The 25,605-nt window shown below is 38.1% G+C and overlaps 1 protein-coding gene and 1 long non-coding RNA gene across 8 annotated transcripts in view; one reads left to right on the top strand and one right to left on the bottom strand.

Annotated features, from left to right (window-relative positions):
• LOC129928515 (uncharacterized) overlaps positions 1 to 19,588 on the top strand; it is a 30,626-nt gene extending 11,038 nt beyond the window's left edge. The window contains exons 2-3 of the long non-coding RNA XR_008780023.1: positions 9,651 to 9,829; positions 19,305 to 19,588. This is a non-coding gene — a long non-coding RNA (uncharacterized LOC129928515). The remainder of the gene's footprint in view (positions 1 to 9,650; positions 9,830 to 19,304) is intronic.
• LOC106074128 (uncharacterized) overlaps positions 1 to 23,767 on the bottom strand; it is an 82,828-nt gene extending 59,061 nt beyond the window's left edge. For all 7 annotated transcript variants that reach the window (XM_056043094.1, XM_056043097.1, XM_056043099.1 and 4 more), the window contains exons 1-2: positions 23,614 to 23,767; positions 20,453 to 20,529 (exon numbers count right to left, since the gene is read on the bottom strand). In XM_056043094.1, coding sequence (XP_055899069.1) covers positions 20,453 to 20,529; positions 23,614 to 23,696 — 160 coding nt within the window. In that variant the 5' untranslated portion in view covers positions 23,697 to 23,767. The remainder of the gene's footprint in view (positions 1 to 20,452; positions 20,530 to 23,613) is intronic.
• Positions 23,768 to 25,605: the final 1,838 nt, after the last annotated feature.

The following is a 25,605-nucleotide window of genomic DNA, read 5'->3' as shown; positions in this document are numbered from 1 at the left end:
TGAATTTCAACCCGAACGTCCCGGATGGAAGGCCAACATGTTAGCCACTGAGCTATCCAAGTAGTTATAAAAATAGAAGGTTTTTATAGTCTATTGTGTGTTTGAAAATTTTAGCGAACGACCAAATTCTCTACACAAGACTTATCTTCTCTGTGACGTCTAACATTACGACCCTTAAAAAAACAACTACTGGATATATAACTAAACGGAACAGTATTTTTCCCCATCCGAAGAATCCAACCCAAACACCACCATTTTTTTTATAAAGTAACTAGCCGGATATGACCCGCGACCTGCGGGCCTAAGTTTTGGTATTACTGATCTACTGGGTAGGATTTAGATCTAGATCTATGTCATGGCGAATGTTCCATTTACATTTTTTAAATGTTGTCATAAAAAGTAGAGTGTGAAAATGGGTTTACTCGTTCCGCCGACATATTCGTGTCAAATATAAAATACTGTGAAAACGGGTTTACCCGATTTGTCAAAATGTTTCGTTCTTTAATACAGATAATTTTATTGTATTTTTTTTATTTTAAAGCCCCCTAGTTGTGGGTGGGACATTAAACATACACTACTACGGTATTTTTTAAATTTTTAAGCCCCCTAGTTGTGGGTGGGGACATTCAACATACACTACTACGGTATTTTTTTTTATTTTTAAGCCCCCTAGTTGTGTGTGGGACATTAAACATACACTACGGTCTCCAGCGAGGTCTAAGGAACACCTATGCCAAGTTTTATCAGGATTGGTCAAACGGTTTTGATTTCTATGCGGGAGATACATATATACTGATTAGATTCTACTTTGTATATTCGATAATAATAATAATAATAATTCCTCGGTGGAAACTGATAAAGGGACTACGATGAATTTTGTTTCCCTTTAACGAAACTCGACCCTGGATTCGCCAGAGAATGAATACTCGTTCTTTTATAATAACAAAAATAATAATAATAAAAAATAGGCTTTCAATATATTTCCCATTCGAGTGAAGGCGACCATAATGAACGAAGACCATATCTACTGTTGCTCTGCACGAAGAGACAGACGTTGTCATGTAACTAGAGAGACGAAGACGTTTTGGTGGCCAATGGTGATCCATTACACAAGTGGCTCTTAGAACCTACACTGAACATTCTTACCAGCTCACGCACATTTTAAAAGCAGTACAAATGACTCACCATGGGAGTAAGGCACAAAGATCATCTCAATTATCTAGTCCCCCGCTATCGACCAGGTTCATGACTCTCTATATTTCACATGCGTACAGGTGTTTCGAAAGAACAAGCTCTTCGAGAACTTTCAGTTTTAAAATTAGTCATTAAATCTTTTTAAAGGTATAATTATTTAAAACTATTTTAACATTGTTCGCTCAAGTAAAGATCTATATCTCATCAGGACCAAGCAGTCTGTCTCTAATGCTAAACAAATAATCACATCAAACTATCAATAACTATAACATCTAAGAACACTGGATGGATACTATAATTAAATTATAAGCTTCAATCGTATGTGTCAAAAGCTAGTGATCCCCGATTGGCTTTAGCTCTAAGCCAAGCCTGTTAAATCCCGATTTTTGTTTTCATGCAGCCATGAAGAAATGTGTTCTTGGTTTCCTGGTTGACGTTGGATATTTGTTTTAATATGGCCTTACTTTATATCTTCTCTATAAACCATTGACATAAAGTGCACCGTTCACTCCGACATGGCAGACATGTGTGACCCAATTAATTAAAACGATCCAATCATTGAATCAATTCAGCAACAAGTATCCAATCATCGAATCAATTCAGCAACAAGTATCCAATCATCGAGTCAATTCAGCAACAAGTATCCAATCATCGAATCAATTCAGCAACAAGTATCCAATCATCGAGTCAATTCAGCAACAAGTATCCAATCATCGAGTCAATTCAGCAACAAGTATCCAATCATCGAGTCAATTCAGCAACAAGTATCCAATCATCGAGTCAATTCAGCAAACAATTATCCAATCATCGAGTCAATTCGGTAACAATTATCCAATCATCGAGTCAATTCAGCAACAAGTATCCAATCATCGAGTCAATTCAGCAACAAGTATCCAACCATCGAATCAATTCAGCAACAAGTATCCAATCATCGAATCAATTCAGCAACAAGTATCCAATTATCGAATCAATTCAGCGCACACATATAATCGAATAACGTTTGAACGTTCACACCGTTAAAAAAATCGAATTCTTAGTAATGTTAGAAACTATGATCCTCGGTACGGTACCTAACAATCCGAATCAAATGCTGTGTGTATATAGATCATTGATCCCTTTTTTCTGCGTTTTTTTTTTAGCAAAAAAACAAAGAGTTGGTCGATTGTAGAAACTGATGCAACGGGGTCACTGGTACCTAAATCAAAGTGTCCCTATTACCAGGTCACGGGGAGTGTTGAGCGAGGAGGGGGGGGGTGTATGGAACACAACGTCATGTTAGTCTTGTAAATCCGGGGTTAATCAGCCGAGCAAATCCTGCGCCGGACGAAATGTCCACACAATTTTGAGATGCAGAGCGGAGCTTTTCTCTACCAAACACACACACACGCACACACACACACACACACAATGTTCCAAATCATGCTAACCAGGTAGCACCCAATGCAAGTATTGTAGCTTTATTTGGGCCTACTGTAATATCATCATCAGCTTTACTCGTGGTTTGAACAGCCTGTCTATATTAGGCCTACTGTAATATCAGCATCAGCTTTACTCGTGGTTTGAACAGCCTGTCTATATTAGGCCTACTGTAATATCATCATCAGCTTTACTCGTGGTTTGAACAGCCTGTCAATGTTGGGCCTACTGTAATATCATCATCAGCTTTACTCGTGGTTTGAACAGCCTGTCTATGTTGGGCCTACTGTAATATCATCATCAGCTTTACTCGTGGTTTGAACAGCCTGTCTATGTTGGGCCTACTGTAATATCATCATCAGCTTTACTCGTGGTTTGAACAGCCTGTCTATGTTGGCCTACTGTAATATCATCAGCTTTACTCGTGGTTTGAACAGCCTGTCTATGTTGGGCCTACTGTAATATCATCAGCTTTACTCGTGGTTTGAACAGCCTGTCTATGTTGGGCCTACTGTAATATCATCATCAGCTTTACTCGTGCTTTGAACAGCCTATCTATGTTGGGCCTACTGTAATACCATCATCAGCTTTACTCGTGATTTGAACAGCCTATCTGTGTTGGGCCTACTGTAATATCATCATCAGCTTTACTCGTGATTTGAACAGCCTATCTGTGTTGGGCCTACTGTAATATCATCATCAGCTTTACAGCCTGTCTATGTGCTATGTGGGTATTTCATTACAATCATATCTGTCCAATAATCACAAACCAACGTTTAGTTTGAGCTAATGTAAAGCTACTTGTTTCATTGTCGTAAAAGCGAGAAAGTTTGGTGCTACAAGTCAACGGTCGTCAACAGCAAAGGGGTTCGGGTAAGCACATCATACATAACATAACAATGGGGTTCGGGTAAGCACATCATACATAACATAACAATGGGGTTCGGGTAAGCACATCATACATAACATAACAATGGTGTTCGGGTAAGCACATCATACATAACATAACAATGGGGTTCGGGTAAGCACATCATACATAACATAACAATGGGGTTCGGGTAAGCACATCATACATAACATAACAATGAGGCTCGGGTAAGCACATCATACATAACATAACAATGAGGCTCGTGTAAGCACATCATACATAACATAACAATGGGGCTCGGGTAAGCACATCATAAATAACATAACAACGAGGCTCGGGTAAGCACATCATACATAACATAACAATGGGGTTCGGGTAAGTACATCATACATAACAATGGGGTTCGGGCAAGCACATCATACATAACAATGGGGTTCGGGCAAGCACATTATACATAACAATGGGGTTCGGGCAAGCACATCATACATAACAATGGGGTTCGGGCAAGCACATCATACATAACAATGGGGTTCGGGCAAGCACATCATACATAACAATGGGGTTCGGGCAAGCACATCATATATAACAATGGGGTTCGGGCAAGCACATCATACATAACATAACAATGGGGTTCGGGCAAGCACATCATACATAAAATAACAATGGGGTTCGGGCAAGCACATCATACATAAAATAACAATGGGGTTCGGGTAAGCACATCATACATAACAATGGGGTTCGGGCAAGCACATTATACATAACAATGGGGTTCGGGCAAGCACATCATACATAACATAACAATGGGGTTAGGGCAAGCACATCATACATAACATATTTATGAAAACCTCCTCTATCCTCAAACACGACTGCATCGGGATTTTACAGTTACCACACCGAGTGGGGGATGACAAAAGCCAAAACTTAATCTCGAGGGATGCCGAACTGAAGCCCATCCTTAACAGAACAGCTCTAACTGACCAAGACAGGTCTACACCTGTGCTACTTTGAGAATCTTTGAAATAGAAAAATGAAGGATTTCAAATAGCCGTGATTGGCGCAGATGACAAAAGATTCTAAAATGCGATCAATGGGAGCGATGCAATAAAAACGTATGCACAGCTTGTACTATGCAGGGAAGAGATTATTTTATGAGATGTTTTTATTGCTCACCGACATGTGACATCTAGTATTCGATATTACAGCTGTTCAAAGATCGATTGCTATTAGGATGTTAACTAGACCAAGCATTTGATTATGAATCTTGAATTAGAGGATTGAACCGCCCATTGTTATGTTACGGCTTGAGTTAAACTCTATGGACAAGATGTATTATTGCTATGTTAATATTTGTACACTTATTACCTAGAGATACTTTTAACTAGAAAAGCCAAGTTTAAATACAGGTAGAGCAAATGATTTTAATTCGCGATGACAGAACATCTGACCGATTTTAAAGAGATCTTCTAGATCCCTAGCCCTGTACTACTTTAGCCCTACAGATCTCTAGCATTTGGTTGTTATACTATACAGAGGGTTCCGGGTTCGAATCCTGGTAAAGACTGGGATTTTGATATTCGGGATTTTAGGGCGCCTTTGAGTTGGGGAAAAGTAAAGGAGGTTGGTCGATGTGCTGGCCACACGACACCCTCGTTAACCGTGGGCCACAGAAACAAATGACCTTAACATCATCTGCCCCAAAGATCGCAATGTCTGAAAGGGATACTTTACTTACTTACTTTGTAAAGATAAAACAAATATATTTTCGCAATTTTTTTTTTGATACAATCATTATGCACAAAAGTAATGAATAAATTAATAAAGGCCAAGCTACATCCGTTACTCCAAAGATCTGAAAGATGGTGTTTGCTTCCCTGTATATAAGGCTGTAACTATAGATTTTAAAATATATATTTATTTAGACTGTCAATAAAAACAATTCAATGCCTCGCCAAACAAATGTACGAAAGTTCGCCACCTGCTTTTTTTTTCCAATATCAAGTGACCGATGTAGGGTCTGCGATTAAATACTACAATAGCATTTAATATACATTCAGTCTGTAATCAAGCTACATGTTTGTCTACATTGAGTCCAAACGTTTTCCATTAATTAATTTTTTTTATTTTTTTCCCCACCATAGACTGACGACTGGGGATAAGTGAAAGAATTGTTTTTTTTTCCCGTGACAGATACTGAGCACACTGTCATTTACAAAGTTCTAGTTTAGACTGCCTTCAGACTTGCGCAATACACCGGAAATAACAAGGCGGAAGTAGGTCTAAATATGTCCGTTAATCTGAAAGAGTGTAGACCAGAAAGTCAGACTGCGCGATGACTGACAAGGTTTTCAAGTCCCGCATAACATATGCAAGATTAAATACATCCCTTGCGCCGTAATGACATCACTTCAGAGGTGGCTAATTCATCTTGTGACGGAAAACTTAATCTCCATCCCAGCTCATACCATTACCATCGTTGACCTCTTTCCTGAAGTAGGTTAATAACGACACTGAGTGCGGTATTTGACTTTCGTTCGAGGCCAAACACAAAAAAAAAAATGACTTCGCAATAAGTACTGAAAGTGGGTGGAGTACAATTATTGACCTTATTTATTTTTTCAGACTTACAAATCTCACAAGACTATTCATTAGCTTAACTCTTTCTCTCCGTAATTATTTACCACATTCTGGTGGAATCAACGCTGATATCGTCAGTTAGGAGAGAAAGAGTTAAGAGTTTCAAAGGTAACGATCGACTATGGCAACATTTCAAAATTATGTCCTTAATTGCATTATTCTACACAACAAAAACAGTATATCTCTTTTTCATTGTTTAAATTAAAAAAAAAAAAAAGAGATTATAAAGAGAGTTTCTGTATTTACACAAACTCAGATTTAGCAACCAAAATGGGCCCCTATTTGATAAGCAATGCAGGTAAAGATAAGATAATATTTTTTTTATTGGTCCAATCAAATGGCAATTCAGTTTGACTACAATTGACCATCTCAGCGTAAGAGAATGTTTGAATATTTCCAGCACGGATGTCAGAAGTTAAGAGCTATAAGCAAACAAACACAATCGTAGATTTTTTCCATTAAAATAAGGATTAGGCAAGGAGCGTATATCACATTCCTGGCCTCTGCAAGTAGCCTTTCCTAGGTCTGGGTCAATGGTATCAAAGTATGTGGAATGGAGCATAAAAACAAAACAAAACACAAACACCATATCCACATTTAAAAACTAGCAAATACAAAAAAAAAAACATTTAAAAAAACAAAGTTTATATTAATTGAATTAATTAGTTTGGATCAGGTCATGTAATTAAATTTGTAATAAGCCTCACAGACGACAATCTATAAAGGGGACTAATTCAACTTATACCACCACTTCAGTCAAGTTCTATTTCTTTCCCTTGTTTGAGATACCAAACAAAGTAATTTATTACCAATTGTTAATTAACTAATTGGTTAATTTTTAAATTGATTCTTATGTTGTCAGGTAAAAGAAATAAATGTGAAAAATTTCAGCTTTATCCGAGATTGGGTGTGAAGAAATAACGTGTACAAATTTTTGGCCAGACAGACACACAGGAAGAATGAGTTGATATAAGCTTTGTAAAAAAAAAAAAAATACCGCTCAGAAGATTAGTAGACTATCGCGTTATAATTATCAGTTCAACAAAATGTCTAGACCGAAAACGGCCCCAAGACCGCCTTTCAGACGACACAGTGGGTCTGTAAAAGTTATAAGAATTAGCACTAAACAATATTCTCAATCCTTTTGTTATTTCGGCAACGTTCAAATACAAACATAGCAACCCAAGGAATGGTCGGCGAAGTCAACTACAGGGGATCTTAAACTGCGTCTTCCCCGAGCAAGCACCATCTTTTTATAGCCTTGTAGCTTTTCACGTCTCGTAGAGTGAAAAAAAATAAATCTTTGTGTTTAAGCTTCAATCAAAACAATAAGTATAAGATTAGGTCTGGCGTTTGCGGAGTCGAGCATCGTAATAATCTGGTGCACGCACGGTCAAAGTAGATAAACAAGAAAGACGACACCTTTTATAAGCTATCCCGACAAGATCAGCGTCTAATTTTTCGCCTCAGAACCCGAGACACAACAGAATGAGACAACATATGTTCCGGAAGCTAAAAATTGGAACTCGCGAAAGTTGCCCATGTGGAGTGTCACCAGAGAATGTTGACCATGTCTTTCAAAACTGCTCTCTGCCTGAACTAGACACTGGCCCCAAAACATCCCTATAGAAAGAAAACTATATGGAGAGCTCCCTGATTTGGAAACTACTGCGCAGTTCATCTCACATATTGGTCTAGTCATCTAACGCCCCAACATAGCAATGAGAACGTGGAAGAATAAGAAGACAAAGGAAAGCCTCTTCACCCCCCCCCCCACCCCCACCCCCAAAAAAGGGGAGGCTGAGCGCTATTTGACAAGGTCTTGGTCGTTGGGTGTTACAGGTTTGAACGCGGATGAAACATAACGCTATCATATTTTGAGATTTATTATTTTTTTGGGTGACATTGTCGAGCATCTCCTAGACTTGTCCCAGGTCATAGCAAGGACATGATGCACCAAACACACACACACACACAAAGGTGTTGATTTGGAAAAGGTTTGACGAACAAACGTGGCAATGCCCGCGTTGATTTAGAGACCATGTCCTGTCTACTAATATTGACCAACTTCCCATTCAACCAAAGCCAGACACAACGAAACGACTCACCAACTTGAACATCAAAAGTGTAGTTTTTAATGGGAAGAACGTTACCAAAAAGGCCCGAACAAGACTCTGGTTCCAACACTCTCCTATAGAAGAAAAACTTTACTGGAAACCACTGCGCGGTTCATCTCAGATATAGGATTACTGATCTAAACCCTCAGACATGAAAAATGAGAACGAAGAAGAAGAAGTCTTAGAATAGATTTAGAATAGATATAAATAACAAAGGTTGGAACATTATCTAATATAATACAGACGTTACTTCAAAAAAGAAGATGATTGCGTCCTACATTTAGTCATGCATGTTAACCAATTCTGCCCAATCATTGGTTTTCCTGGCTAGCTCAGGCAACCCATTCCATGCTCTAATAGCACTAGGGAAGAAGGAGTATTTGTACTGACTTGTCCTAGCATATGGAATAAGGAATGTGCCTTTATCTTTGTGTCTGAGTATTTTATTAAATTTTGTATTTGAAGATTATGGTTCAGTGTTTTATGTATGATTGCTACTTTACTTTTGAGTCTTCTGTCCTGAAGGCTTTCTAAATTTAGTGATTTTACTAAAGGTGTTACTCTAGTCAAATGTGAATATTCGTTTGTTATGAATCGCACTGCAAGGAATAGAGAACACTAACAGAAAGAAAAGCTCGACACTCTCAGTGTGACCTCTGCCATTTCACTCTCAGTGTGACCTCTGCCATGACACTCTCAGTGTGACATCTGCCATGACACTCTCAGTGTGCCAACTGCCATGACACTCTCAGTGTGACATCTGCCATGACACTCTCAGTGTGCCAACTGCCATGACACTCTAAGTGTGACCTCTGCCATGACACTCTCAGTGTGACCTCTGCCATGACACATCTCAGTGTGACCTCTTCCATGATCTGCCCATGTGGAGTATCACCACGTCCTCCAAAACTGCTCTATTTACCAAGAGGCTCGTATAAGACATTGGCCCCAAATCTCCCCAATAGAAAGAGACAAAGCAAGAAACAAAACTGAATGAGTGACATCAGTTTGAAAATTAAAATAGAACGATATTATCAAAGTTTGTTTTCCGTAATTGATTATTACAAACAAACAAAAAAAAACAAAACATTTCAATCAGTATTTCATTCCATGAGTTAGTTAATAAATGGAAAATATATTTTATAATAATCCATTGTTTTTTTATCCATTATGAACTTAGATGCAATTTTTTTTAACCAATGCGCGAATCTATGAATGAAGCTTGAGTTGTTAATGAAAAAGTCTGTGACTTTAAAAAAAAAAATTACATCCCATGAAGTTTATCACTTAAAAGTGGTGTTTTTTTTTATCTGCTTGCATAGGTAATTTTAAAAATCAAATGGTTCACTTTCGGAAAAGAAAAAAAAAAACTTTGAATGATCTAAAATATTATGATGTCCGATTTTCATTTTCTCTTTCAGTTTCTGAGATCTAAACGGGACGGACGGACGGACAGACCACACAAAACTAATAGCTTCTATTCCCCTTTCGGGGGCCGCTAAAAATTGATTCTGAGACTAAAAGACGACGACAGCATGTTCAGCGTTACTAATATATGAGTTTTCAGTAAACGATCTGGAGGAAAAAAACAACTTGTCAGGTAATTTAACAAACTTTAATATTAATAATTGTCTTCGAGTCGGAAGATTTAGGAATATACCCGGTATATACGTATTTGTAAATGTGAGTTCTTCCCCTTAAATAGTCTTTTTTTAAAAATAATTTTAATATTTTGCATGTTTTTATTTAATACCTTAATTAATTCATTCGGAATGATGTAGCCCGTAGCACGCGTATAGGAATGGACCTCATTCACCAATCGTAAACAAACAACCTTTACCTACGTCATTCTCTATCTTTTCTATACAAATTACGATCTAATTTTTAATACACAATGGCTATCATGTGACAGTTGTTTTTTTTTTCATTGTTATCAATATTATCACGTGACAAAATGTTTGTTTACGATTGGTGAAAGAGGTCCATTGATTTGGCCCCACAAGACCGATGCCAATGTGTGGAAGCGCTATTCTACACGATTTCTGTGAGCGCAGATGACGCCACTTAGAAGCCAAAAGAAATGAGCGGTTGGCCTCACTCGACCCAACCAGTGGAGTAGCTAGGGTGGGGGGAGGAGGGGGGAGAATTTGAAAATCCCCCCGAGCCCCCCCCCCCCCCACTTGAGGGGGGGGGGCCCAAATGAGTGTTTTTACATTAAAAATTAAGTATTACGCAAAATGCAGGGGCCCTCAAAGAGGCCAATCCCCCCGGGCCCCCAAACGATGGAAAATTTCTAACTACGCCCCTGGACCCAACCCACCGCAGCGCCTGACGCCGCCGGGCGTGCCTGGAAGTGGCATCCCAATTGGCCTGATCTTATCTACCACTTGGTCAATAGATAAATACTAAGTATGTAGTGCCGTGGTGTGGCGAAAAAGGTTTACAGAAACTCTGTATCCAATTTTACCTGTTCGTACAAGGAAACAGATCCAGTTGCCTAGAGAATCTCTATGTACACAGCCCAGATGTATCGGTCCAACTATAATACTATTAAAAATCCAAACAATTTCTTTAATCTCCAATAACAGAAAATATGTGCCTAGCCTTCAGGTCGGCTGTATTGTAAGTATAGTAATCCAGTACTAGTTTACTACTTCCGGAGTGTGTGTGTATATATGTGTTGACTTTTTTTTTAAACGTATTTACGACATGATAAAAATATACTACGAGCTTGGGAGTGGGGAGGCACCTATGCTTGCAAATTTGGTAGGGTGGGGTAGGCGTGGTTCGCCACAAGTGCAGCAAGAAAAAGCCACAACCACAATGTCATGTTTTTATCCTCTTCGCTCCCCTCTCCATTTTGGGGAAATAGGGGAGGAGGCGGGAGGGGGGGGGGGCATTGACATCGGAATTTCTTTAACGGTGTCTCAGCACAGTAACACAATTGAGGACACAGGAGGCGCGTTCAACAGGTCGGCCGTCACCAGGGCTCCAAGAGCTATGTATTTTACACCAGATCTGAGGGATTTTTAATTAAGGGTTTATTTGACGGGAAATGTAATTTTGTGTGTTTTCACGAGTGGATCACGTGATAATAGATCTATATCCATTTTAAAAAAAAAAGCGTAATTTTTTTCTTTCGAAATACATATCAACATTCTCCGTGACTGCATATGTCGACAGATAATTTGACGAACGACAGAGAGCCGACATAAGATAGACAAGTACATATAATACAACAATAAGAAACCTAGTAGTTATGGAGAATCCAAATATCTGGATTCTGGGTATTGTAAAGAAATATCAGTTCAAGAGCTGGAAATCAGTTTTTTTTCCCACGCGAAATGAATAAGACATAGGTAATCGTTAGTTAATATTGGGAGTTCAAATCAAATTATTTGTTAGCCTTCATGCACTAAGGCTCCGTGCTGAGATTAATCCTTTCTAGCACGGTCCAGGAAGTTGAGGTATCTGGCAGTCTTCTGTAGGGGTTTGCCTGTCTCCGTACAGGGCAAGACCCCAGCATGCACCCTAACCCTTCATGCACTAAGGCTCCGTGCTGAGATTAATCCTTTCTAGCACGGTCCAGGAAGTTGAGGTATCTGGCAGTCTTCTGTAGGGGTTTGCCTGTCTCCGTACAGGGCAAGACCCCAGCATGCACCCTAACCCTTCATGCACTAAGGCTCCGTGCTGAGATTAATCCTTTCTAGCACGGTCCAGGAAGTTGAGGTATCTGGCAGTCTTCTGTAGGGGTTTGCCTGTCTCCGTACAGGGCAAGACCCCAGCATGCACCCTAACCCTTCATGCACTAAGGCTCCGTGCTGAGATTAATCCTTTCTAGCACGGTCCAGGAAGTTGAGGTATCTGGCAGTCTTCTGTAGGGGTTTGCCTGTCTCCGTACAGGGCAAGACCCCAGCATGCACCCTAACCCTTCATGCACTAAGGCTCCGTGCTGAGATTAATCCTTTCTAGCACGGTCCAGGAAGTTGAGGTATCTGGCAGTCTTCTGTAGGGGTTTGCCTGTCTCCGTACAGGGCAAGACCCCAGCATGCACCCTAACCCTTCATGCACTAAGGCTCCGTGCTGAGATTAATCCTTTCTAGCACGGTCCAGGAAGTTGAGGTATCTGGCAGTCTTCTGTAGGGGTTTGCCTGTCTCCGTACAGGGCAAGACCCCAGCATGCACCCTAACCCTTCATGCACTAAGGCTCCGTGCTGAGATTAATCCTTTCTAGCACGGTCCAGGAAGTTGAGGTATCTGGCAGTCTTCTGTAGGGGTTTGCCTGTCTCCGTACAGGGCAAGACCCCAGCATGCACCCTAACCCTTCATGCACTAAGGCTCCGTGCTGAGATTAATCCTTTCTAGCACGGTCCAGGAAGTTGAGGTATCTGGCAGTCTTCTGTAGGGGTTTGCCTGTCTCCGTACAGGGCAAGACCCCAGCATGCACCCTAACCCTTCATGCACTAAGGCTCCGTGCTGAGATTAATCCTTTCTAGCACGGTCCAGGAAGTTGAGGTATCTGGCAGTCTTCTGTAGGGGTTTGCCTGTCTCCGTACAGGGCAAGACCCCAGCATGCACCCTAACCCTTCATGCACTAAGGCTCCGTGCTGAGATTAATCCTTTCTAGCACGGTCCAGGAAGTTGAGGTATCTGGCAGTCTTCTGTAGGGGTTTGCCTGTCTCCGTACAGGGCAAGACCCCAGCATGCACCCTAACCCTTCATGCACTAAGGCTCCGTGCTGAGATTAATCCTTTCTAGCACGGTCCAGGAAGTTGAGGTATCTGGCAGTCTTCTGTAGGGGTTTGCCTGTCTCCGTACAGGGCAAGACCCCAGCATGCCCCAGTTTTATCGTTTACAACACAAGACGTATCTTCGAAATCACTTCCTAGCACCTTGCACTGCAGTTACTGAGGATGTGTTCTACTGTCTCGTATTCCGTGTGACAGTGTCAACATCTGGGACCGTGGTTCTCTCGGATCCTAGCGAAACAGGTTCCTAATCAGACAGTGTACCGTAACTTAGAATTGATTTGTGTCTGGTAATTATGCAAACGGCTCACGGACAGTCACGGGGCACACGTTTTGTAACGCTATTAATTGTTTACTCATTTTTTGCGCTTCTCCTCCCTTTGCTAAGGGCCGGCCTTAGGCCGTGGGGGGCCTCCCACAGGTCTCAAAACATTTGTTTAAGAAAAGAAATAGCGAAACTTGTGCCCCATGTTATTGTTGGAGTATCCTAGGTTTGAAATTAATTTTGTAATTGTATTTTTTTTTCAATGTTTATCTTTTAGTTTTCTATTTCATTTGGGGACACCAAATTTACTTCGTCTGGGGCATCCAACTATCTAAGGCAGGCCCTGCCTTGCTGCATGCTTTAAATTCCGTCATCAAATTTTGTGTGTGAGAGTGTGTGTGCCGAATCAGTGTTGACAAAAGTATTGACAAAAGTATCTTTGACAGGAACAACGCGTTGCGAAATACAGCCGTGGCACCTAAGTGATGTGAATCCGAATTTCTTTTTCTTTCTATAGCTCATTAAGAATTATTTGTAACGGGATGATCTTTAGTTTACGCAAACACATTAAGATTGCAATTGGTAATCTTATTAAACACTTTCGTTTTCAAATGATTTCTGATTCAGTTTCCATTCGGAGCTTTCATAAAAGGATACGCCATGTGACATTTATGACCTCAATATGACTTTTTTAACGAGTAAATATCCATAAAAAAAAAATTCATAACATTTTTATTGACCACGTGACCTTCAACTCACGTCCTCGGGTGGGGGGGGGGAAGACACACACGCTTATGGCATGTACATACATTTCTATATATGTTTTGTATAGATAATATTGGCAAGAACTACAGAGTTCGCGTTTTGTGTTTCCTACATACGGTAGCTGATTACAAAAGTGAGGCTACCAAAAGACAGACTATGCCTCTACTTTTAAGCCACCGATTTCACGCCGATACCATCACATTCTGGCGATTGTTTCAATAAAAGAACGCGACATAAGAGAACAAAAAAAAATAGGTAACGATTTTAAATCAAAATTTCAGCACCACCGGATGTGCAATGACAAGTAAAAAAAATGTCGGTCCATAGCAGACGAGACGAAAAGTCTACGTCAGGCGAGATTCATATAAATGAAACATTTCCTCGTATGCATACTGCTGCAGTCGGTGTTTCTCAAAGTGCATTAAACCATCAACCGTTTCATAGATTGAGATTATTGTGTTGGTAATGATTTCACCTATACTATATCCCCCCCCCCCCAAAAAAAAAAAGCAGAATCAAAACCTGAAAATGGGGGGGGGGGGGGGGTCGTGATTGACTGAAAATACATCTGCAGTGGTAAGAGATGATTGACCCTCAGTTTGAGAATGACTTGGCCCATACTGACACAGAATTCATTTATTAATGCGTGACTTATTTGGCGTGAATGTTTCAGCAAAAGAGAAACAGATATTATTAGGTTGGTTTGTGCCTTAGATTGCTTTTTTAACTTAAGGCACGAACCAACGTTAATTAAACATTGATAATTAAGTGAAAGTAAGATTTGTTTGTTTCTTCTGTACAGGGAACACACTGACCAAAAACGGGTCATTTCGTTGGGAGTGCATGTCAACTGAGTCTCAGCAACATGATGACCCAGAGAAAAGAACATCTTGTTTAGAGACCGTCAGTTCGTTTGGGTGGGGGGGGGCGAGGTGGCCGAGGGGTAAGGGGCTTGGCTTCCGAAATGGAGGGTGCCGACTCGAATCCTTGTGAAGACTGGGTTTTTTAATTTAGTGATCTTTAGGATGCCACTGAGTCCACCCAGCTCTAATGGGTACCTGACATTGGTTGGGGAAAGGGAAAGGAAATTGGTCGTTGTGTTGGCCACATGAAACCCCCGTTAATTGTGGGCCACAGAAACAGATGACCTTTGCATCATCTGCCCCATAGATCGCAAGGTCTGAAAGGGAGACTTTGCTTTACTTTTGGGAAGCGTGAGTGGCATTAGCAGCTTGGCTAACAGGGCGGGTCGAGTTCGAATCTCGTTGACTACGTAAATTTATAGCAATGCCTAAAGAAAACCGTACAGGTCCATAAAAGATGTAACTATATTATAGTTTACGAAAGCGTTTTAAAAATAATAATAACTAGTGGGTACACAATAAAACGGTTGTTTTTATTCATCGTGATTTTGTGTCAGAGAGTATTTCATTTTGTTAACTACCACAGAAAAAAAAAAGGCGCATAATACGAGAGTAATCGAAAAAAAGGCAAACCTTTATAATAGAAAAGGAATGGGAAACGATTACTAATTAAAAACACCCTACCAGTCAACAATAAGGCGATTCACCAAGAACTCGTGATACTGTCCACTGCAAACACCAGTATCACTGACTCTCAAACACGGGAGGTATCATATCCATACAACCAGTAACACGCCGCCACCACCACCACCTGCAGGAGTCGTCCCTCGTGCCGTACAGCTCAACGTCAAGTTATTGGAGGCTCGCCCTTTCTCTCCTGGCGTTCAGGTGACAATGGGGGGGGGGGGGGGGGACTGAAGTATGGAGTCAACAAACTCAATGTAACAAATGTGGAATGCGAGGGGAGTTGTGGGATGGGGAGGGGGAGACACTTTCCTTAGGATACAGATGCGTGTGAAAAATTCTGTTATACTATTGCCATGGGTCCCGCAATTGTTTCATAGCATCCCTTCAGACTAAATCGACTCAATAATCAGCAAACACTATAACTAGAGACAACACTATAACTAGAGACAGAGTACACCATAGGAAGTCATTGTTACAACTGCCAGTACAACCAACAGATAATAGTACAATAACCGCGCACCCAAGTATTGGACAAGTTGTTCGAACCTTCTCAGAGTAGAACAGGGATGCCCAAAATACGGCCCGCGGGCCAGATCCGGCCCGCCAAAACGTCGGCACAAAGTGTAGAAAATCTCCCCTCCAATAAAAAGGTTCGAAAATGTATCTTTACCTACGTTAGGGCCCTCAGTATTTCTCTGATGGATTGGTTACCACGACCTTTAACATTTGTGCGTTTATGAAATGGGACATCAAAATAAAGAACGGCATTATAAAAAAAAACCAAGGCGACATTTTTTATTTAGGCCGCGAATAAAGGATGGTTAAACCAATGTCTAGAAATAGGAGAATGGACGAGAATATTTACTTAAAAAAAGAGACAAGAAAATTTTTTTTCGGTAAAGCTAGCTACAAAGCTGTTCCCAGTTACAAAAGAGACAAGAAAATTTTTCTGCGGTAAAGCTAGCTACAAAGCTGTTCCCAGTGAAGTCATTTTCCGACGCGTAAAAAAAAGATAAACTCATTAATTAGGTCCCTCAATACTAGTAATAGCTTTAGGTCGATTTTTTTTTTTTTTTTTTTTTTTTTACCTTTTCGGTCATCTGGCCCGCGACAAGAGTGTCGGAAAATAAATGGGCCCGAAGGTCGAATTAGGTTGGGCATCACTGGATTAGAACATTTCAGTACTGAAACAAATGTACCGTCAATAAACTGAGTAACGGCCATTCAAAAACTATTTAAACACGGTAAGAGAACTGAGCTCTCCGAGAGAGTCCCACAAAGTCCGCGAGTAGACTGCATCCTTGGGTTAAGAATGTCTCACAACGGTCAGGAATGAAGTGGATTTTTTTTGCCCTCCCCCCCCCCCCCCACGCTCCTGTCTTATGCCCGAGAGACATGAAGAGTTTGGGTCACAACACCCTTGAATAGAAATGCCTCGGCGGATAGCAAAAGAAATGGCTCAAATTGTATCGAACATTCTAGTCTAAAACAAGCGAAATTTAACAAACGCCTTTTTTTTTAAGTAAGTAAACTTATCCATGGGGAAGAACCGCAAAATTCCTATCATATATTTCATTACTGCATGGTTTAACTCCCTTTTCTATAAAAACACAATTAATTGATTAGCACTAATTGATTAACTAATTGTTTAATTTTTGTCTGTGCTGTTATGAACAGTGAATAACTGAAAAATGTTGTACTTCATCCGAGAATGAGAATTGAGAAAAAAAAAACGTGTCCAAAATGTGTACCAGACAGATATAGAGAGTTAATATAAACTAGAAAAACAACTGTGTCATATTATGGTATGATTCATTGGAAAATTGGTCAAAAGACACGGCGAGAATGCTTGGACCTTTCTGGAAAACAATGCATGTACTGGAGATTATATATATATAAAAGGAAATGAATTTAATAGAAATTTAGTTTTTTATCGTAGTTTCTATTAAACAAATGGGGGAGGTGGCTGTGGTGACCGTATCTCGGCGAAGGCTGTATCTTTTAATTTCGGGATTTTTAGGGCACCCGAGTCAGTCCAACTCTAAAGGGTACCTGACATTAGTTGAGCTGTTGAGGGGGGTTAGTCGTTATGCTTGCCACATAGCCCTGAGCCGTAGAAACAGATAACCGTTTACATAATCTGCCCTATAGATAGATCTCAACGTCTGAAAGGGGGACTTTTTTTTACTTAACAACTGATTCTGTACTGTATTCTTAATGTCTGTCATTGTTCATGGAGAGACTATTCATGTATTTCAAGTGATCATCTATTCGCCTGTTTTTTAGGGTGTGTCACGTTCCGCATACAGAAGCAAGAAAATGAAGAGCTTATCGCGCCACCTACCATACGTTAGCGACATAGAACGTACGTTAGCGACATAGAACATACGTTAGTGACATGGAACATATGTTAGCGACATAGAACATACGTTAGTGACATGGAACATACGTTGGCAACATACAACATACGTTAGTGACATGGAACATATGTTAGCGACATAGAACATACGTTAGTGACATGGAACATACGTTGGCAACATACAACATACTACAATCTACTTCTCGGCTATTGGGGATTTTAACGATACATTTTCGATTCTTAACAATGTCAAGGACGCTACATTGAAAGATCACTATTGCCAACTAAATAATATTAATTAATTAGTGCTACATTAGTAATGGTTGTTAATTTTATACACTCTATTACAGTGCTCACACACAAAAAAAGAAAGCTTTTGGCATACGTTCGTCCCCCATACAAGACCAAAAGAAAATCCGCTGCCGAGGACAGACGTAGGCGGCGAAAACAATTGTTATACTGCGCAAGCTGTGGCAAAATATCTAGGTCGCAGCTGGAACAGTGAAGCCACGGGAAATACTGCATTCCTCATTAATCTTTGGACTCCGAGAAAAGCTCTATAATTATTATTATTATAGTTATCCGCCACAAATGAAAATCTCCAAAAAGACAATTTCCAATTATGCATAGTTTTAAAACCTAAAGAACAACTGCAGAGACCTTAGCTGTGTGGGTCAGGATTACGTGAAATCAAAACCATACTGTGGTTGAAAAAAAATATTTTATAAATAGCATCAGGGCGGTGTGACAAGTTTGACAAGCTTAAAAAAAAAAAGTGTCCATTTGAGAAGCGTAGGCCTACGTAATAGACAGACAATGTTTGAAAGATGAGGTTTTAAAAAAAATATCTGGGACTAAGCACAAATCGGTCATAGTTGTAGCATTAAATTCCTAATTCCTCTATACGTGAGGTGCAGCAGGTTCGGCCTTGGATAATTGGAGACCCTAGGCCCCGGCCAAGACGAAGTGAATTCGGTGGCCCCAAATGAAATAGAAAAAAAAGATAAAGAAAAAATAAAATTACACTCCCAACACCAGCACCTGGCATTATTAGTAGGAAATGACAGTTGATCCTTGTGCTGGCCACATGATGTTCTTGTAAACTGTTGGCCACGCAAACCTATGAACTTAACATCATCTGCCACTATCAAAAAGGGAACTACTTTAGACTGCTACATCACCCCCTCTCCCCCCCCCCCAAAAAAAAAAAAGGACATTTTTATTTTTGTCTACAAACATTCATGTTTCAAGTGTAGATCCGGTTCTTCGTGTTAAAGGTCAACCAATGCCAGACGTGCATCTGCCCAGCCAGATCACATGACCGTACTTTGAGTCCATCTCTCAAAGCCATAAGACGTGTTCTTTTTTTTTTTTTTTTTCATGCTTAGGCCCTGCGGATAACTCATCCAACCAGACAACAATGGGATCCCCAAGTCATCACAAGAACCTGCGATTACATCCAAAGGTTCAGAAAGATTACAGAATATCGTGCATAAGTTCAAAAAGATTACAGAATATAGTGGCTGGACTCAGGACTGAACAAAGAACAAAGCTAAAATATAAAAGATCAATTTCTCCCTAAAGAGAACAGATAAAAAAGCACTGGTCAAAGAGACAAGCTTTAGAAAAAAAAATCCGGTTTGATATATTTCACTTAACAGCATTTATATAGTAAAGTTTTTTTTTATTTTTTTTTTGGGGGGGGGGGGGGGGAGAGAGAGCCTCTGGTTCTGATGATTTTGAATATATAACATAGTTAGCAAAGGTTACACACAAATTAACACTTGATCACATACAATCTTATAAATATAAAATATGAATTTCAAAACTGTTTTGATGGTGTCAGAAGCGAGGATGACTGAGGCGACACAAATAATACAAGAAGAATAAATATAAGAAGGGAAAGAAATAACTCTAAAATAACAAGTTACAAAAATGATCTAATTAAAAAAAAAAAACAACTTCCATGCCAAACATAAATTTCTACTTAAAAGGTTGAAAATAAATTCCAAAGTTATTATTTAAAAATAAAAGTTAATAAATTTGTTGTTCACAAAATTTAGAGAACAAAACATAGTAAAAAAAAATCTAGATGAATTCCATCACATCTCATTCTGATAAACCAAGAAACAGTTGGGCTTCTTCTAATGCAGGGGTTCTCAACCAGTGGGTCGCGACCCCCTAGGAGGTCAATTGACAATTTGCCAGGGTTCGCCTAAGACCATCGAAAATATGGATTTGTTATTGTCTATTCCTCTATTGCAGTATGTGTCTTGAGGGGGGGGAGGTCGAGGCAGCGTGTGGGATTGTAAAAAGGGGTCGCCGAGCATAAAAGGTTGAGAACCGCTGTTCTAATGTGTTATCTTCAATCCTTATTCAGAACCTAAAGTGGTCAGTCAACTAGCGCCTTTGAGTTATATATAATATATAAATATGTAGATGTATGTAGATATTTGTAGATCCCAAGATAGCTCAACCCATGGACTTTGAAATGGATATAGATCTATTTTGAATTAATATCAATGTTGGGACATACCTGGGTCTTTGCTCAGTCCAGTTAAAACTGGTTCTAGTGAGACTGGATGAAGCCAAGATGTTGTCCTGCTGTGGTCACTGTAAAACACAAACAACAATTAGGATTCTTCTTAAAAAGCCTCACTGTCTATCAACTGTTGTTTACCTTTTTTTGCAGACTCTCGTTGAACTTCTGAGACAAAAGAACTGGCTTTAATTTTCGAGAGACATTTCCATGTTAACCTTAGACATGTGTGAAAACTCATAAAAAATAAAACAAAGTCATAAGGTAATGCTCAAAATTCAACAAGATGAGCCTATAACCAAAAATAAAACAGTAATTTGAGAAGTAAAGGTCTATTATTACCACCATAATCATGATCAAAAGCACAGATATAACCTAGCCATTTATCAAGACAAAAGCTTAGCAATTATTTTTTTTTTTTAGAATTTTGAATCATGAGTTCTAGATTCCTATAGCAGAACATAACATTAATTTCTTCTCAAAGTACGTCTCATAACATATTGAATAAGACATGGAAACAAGACTGATTACTATAGGCTCTTTAAACTATTTATTGCAACTTATCATTCATCTACTAATGCAGTGTTTCTCAAACTGTGAGGCCTGATGAAGTGTTCCACGAACTACTGGAATAATTAACTAGTAGACCACCTAAATTAATCTCTCAAAAAAAAAGTGTAGCGCTGAGAATGTGCAAACGTGTTCCATAAAGGAAAAAGTATGGAAAACACAGTTCTAATAGAAAAAAAAACTAGATCCATGCTGTTGTTTTTAGGGCTATATTAGTAATAGGTTTAATTTTATAAAACAAAATCTATATTTCATGGGTCTTGAAATAGCCCTCCCCCTGCCTCTGAAGATGATTTCCCCATAGAAAAGGGATAAAGGTCTGCATATCAATGTTCCCAAAGAGGTCTACATAAGCCCCCAGGAGTCTACGAGGACTTCCAAGGGGTCTAGGGAAGTGAAAAAAATAAATTGGGGGTCTATGACCTGTAAATGGGGGTCTACGATAGTGGATCTCTTTTAAGCATGTCTAAATTTTCTATTAATGATTTGTACCTTAGTCAATCCTTTGAATTTTAACTCTTGTTAGTCGAATGTTTTTTTTTTAATTTTAAAATTTTAACATCTTATTTTAATTGGCTTAATTTTGTCTATACGAAAGTAATATTGTACATGGCTGAGTCTAAAAATGACTGTAGAAAGTCCAGTGTTGGTTATTAGAAATTTTTGGCTTCGTTTCATCCTTGTGAAACAAGCAATTGCATTTGTGCTTTTTATGCAATAAAGTTTAAAGTTATGTCGCTATGAAACCATTAAATCTGAGATAACACCATATGATAAAATAGATTGAGATTTGAAATACTTTCGAACACTTTAAGTTTAGAATAGACCCAGAGTAGAAAAAAAGTTTGATTAAACATCACAAAAGATGTTTGTGAGAATTTTACTATACTTTACTTAAACTCCAGAAAACTGCAAACTATAGGCATAAATATTGAGTTCGACAGCCACTGAAGTGGTTTTAAAACCTGTTTTACACATTTCTTTATCTGATATCATGATAAAAATTCCACTAAGCAATAATACAATTCAAAGATAGAATTGTATTTAATGAGTTAGGACACTAAAAGGTTCTTTAAATGTAATTACTTGTAAACGACATACTTCTAAAAAAAAAAAAACTGGACTAGTTAACCATGTCTGATAACATAGTGTCATATAAAACTACTTTTTGATTAATGGCTCCTTCACACTGAAGTATGATAGTTGTCAAAAGGCTTAAATGTTTGTGACTTAAACAGAGTGACAATATTATGTCTGAGTTCTTGTGGGCTTAAGATCCAATATAAAATTTAAAAAAAAATTAAGCGGGAATCGGACATTGTCTATTTAACTGACTTGTTTCATAATTTCCATGAGGTTAACTTGCAGCTACAAGGTGATAACCTTAGAACTTAGCTCAAAATGAAGTCATAATCTCAGTGTTTCTGGTGAGGATTAAATGAATGAATGAATTAGACAGGATGAATTTTCTTATTTTCCTAATTCAGATCAGTCAAACATCATCGAATCCAGAAGAGATAATATTAAACCGAAAACTAGATTAAAGCCCAATATTGAAATTTTTATCAAAGCTACCCACCAATAAACGTTTATTTTTTTGTTTTGTCAATTCATGTAATGCATATATATTACATTTTACTTTGCTTCATTTTATTTTGAATTTCTATGGCCTAGAATCTGTAAGAAAAACACATTTGAAGTTTTAACTTTAACATGAAAATGAATTTTCAGCAAAATTTAGGGGGTTTACTGAAAACTGGAAAACATGTCAAGGGGTCTACGAGACAAAAAAGTTTGGGAACCACTGTTCTCTATATAGATCTTACTTGTCCTAATTAAGTCCTGAGTCTAGTACTAGGTCTAGAGTCTAGATCTATTATTTGTGTCTAGTCCTAGTAGACAAGATCTTTGTGACATAGATCTTCTAGTTCTAGTAGATCTAACTATAATATATCTCTACTAATAAAGTACTAATCTTAAACTTAAAAGACTCTATTCTATAGGCCTATATATAGAGAGGTCTAGGCTATATATTATAATTTAGCATACCTAATTTAGATCTAGTTATACTAGTTATAGACTAATTATCTAATAATAGTTAGCAATATAGACATTGGTCATTATAGTATAGAGCCTTGTATACTTTATTATATATTATATAGATCTATAGCTCTTTAATCTATAGATCTAGAATCTAGTCATAGACATAGCGTCATAGATCTAGTACTATGTAGTAAAGTAGGTTTAGATCTAGAAGTCTATAAGTTGAGTATATCCATACAATAGAGTGGTAGTCTAATTCACTGTAAATTGAGTGTAAATAGTCATTTAGTGTAAATCGACTTGTGTCAAGTTGTGACACAGTGAGACTGAGAGTGTTGTGACAGTCATTACTCTGAATCTGTGTGATAATGGTAAATGATAATAATGATATTATAATATTAGATTTCTATATTATAATATTATTATGATTCATCTCATGCCATGGGAGTCGTGCTCATATTTTAGACAATTTCAATTAGATCTAGATCTAAATGATAAATCTAATATCAAGTTCATGAAGTCGAAGTATTCTTCGCATAACTTACTTGATAAAAAATACTCTCCCGTCTTGTGTTACCCCGAGATGACAACCAGGAGGTAGTCGCTCCCGTAGCAAATCATTCGCCATTTTCGACCACTGGTTTCGCCAGCTTTTGAAAGCGTCACTTGTTGCTCCCCTTTGAAACAATGTAAATAAAGCAACAGGTAGCAGACCACAGGTATGTCCTTAGGGGAGATAGACGGGTATAAATTTCTGAAACTTGTAAGACCAAACAGATTTATCTCCTGGCACAATGGGCTGATTCTGAAACTTATTTAGTCTTATTAAATTCCCATAGGAAAGAGGAAGAGGGGATGGCGCCGAGACGCAGAGATTTGGAAGATGTCAGGTAGATGGGAAAGATGCCTGGATAAAGCTGGTTGGTGGCCTTTGTCCCAGAAGGGACCACAGGAAGAGATGAGATGACAGATGACATTCTGTGCAGAATCAAGTAGAAGTAGGTTTTCGTAGTACAGATTACTATTCGTTAAAAAAATCAAAATAGAAAAAAAATTATACCCATGATTATGAGAATATGAACCCAGTCTGTTTGGCTTCAAAATCCAACAATCAACGTAAATATAGTTAAACGGCCGCATAGTTACCATAGAAGAAAAAATTCTGGACGCCAAATCTTGATCCATAAGCAAACAAATATAAAAAAAATACGGAATCAAAGTTGATTCAAAGAGTCCTTTTTTTATCAAGTTAAAGATCTGCTTTAGTTAAGACATTTTTATGGAAACAATTGGAATTAAATGTACTACCAAATAAAATATTTTTAAAAATTCAGTGTCTTTACCAAAGTTTGTGTATGTGTGTTGAAGTGCCGAAGTAAGGAGTCAAAGAGCCTAATATGCGTCTCGAGAGCCGCTGTGTACTTCCATTGAACTAAGAATTGACTAACAATGACCACTAGCCTTTATTTTATTTAGAAACATTGACGGTGATTAATCATTTGAATGCAAAATAAAGACTGAACATTTAAAACAATATAATTTAAACAGGTTGGAGGGTGAATTATACCTTTTCTTTTCCTTTCTCTATCTATATTGCATTCTAGATAAACAACATGAAATTATGGCTTCCGTTTCTGTACATTTTCTGATTCAATATAGCCTATGTGTATATTATCATTTATTTTAGGTTTACGAGGTACATATTACTATTCATTACAAATTTTAAAAAATTAAAAAAAGAAAAAAAAATATACTTCTAATTCTGAGAACATGAACCCAGTTTGTTTGGCTTCAAAATTCAACAATCAACGCAAATGCTACACTGCCGATGTTGGTTATACCATTCGAGGCTATATATACACATTTGGAATTAAACTCTGCAATTGAAAGATTAATCTAATTCTTTTTTTCTAGATTTTACACATATTTTTTCTAAATTGTGTAATTTATATAAAATTTACATAATATTTAAGTTAAAACAATATTACTAAACAAGAAAAGAAAACGAATGTTTTCTTTTTGTGGTTGATCTTCAAAATTGTAATTCTTTTTTTTTTCTTTTATAAATTTAAAATAGATAACGTCTTTTTCCATCAGTTATCTGTCTTTGAAGATTGACCTTTTGGTACACAATTTTCGTAATAGAGTGAGATAGAGAACTCAATTGACTTTTTATATAAGAAAATTTTGCATTTTTGTCCTAAAAAATTAAATTTTTAAAAGAAATTGTAAAAATGACAAATTATTCATAAATTATTTGTATAATTCTATTTTATAAAAAATCTACAAAAACAATTACTTTTTCATTTATCTACTAAAACACGAATCCCATTTTCTGTACATGGGACATTTCTAATAAGCACCGATTTAACTTTTAATGTGTTTTTTATATAGCGTGCAGAATTAAAAAACTTCTTTTATATACACATAGATTCTATAGAAAAAAAAATCTGGACGCCAAATCGTGATCCATAAGCAAACAAATATAAAAAAATACAGAATCAAAGTTTATTCAAAGAGCCTTTTTTTTATCAAAT

The sequence above is a fragment of the Biomphalaria glabrata genome, chromosome 10 (genome assembly GCF_947242115.1).
Source record: "Biomphalaria glabrata chromosome 10, xgBioGlab47.1, whole genome shotgun sequence".
NCBI lineage: Eukaryota > Metazoa > Mollusca > Gastropoda > Planorbidae > Biomphalaria > Biomphalaria glabrata.
Note: the sequence above shows the minus strand (reverse complement) of the source record. Positions and strands in the feature narration are given on the sequence as shown.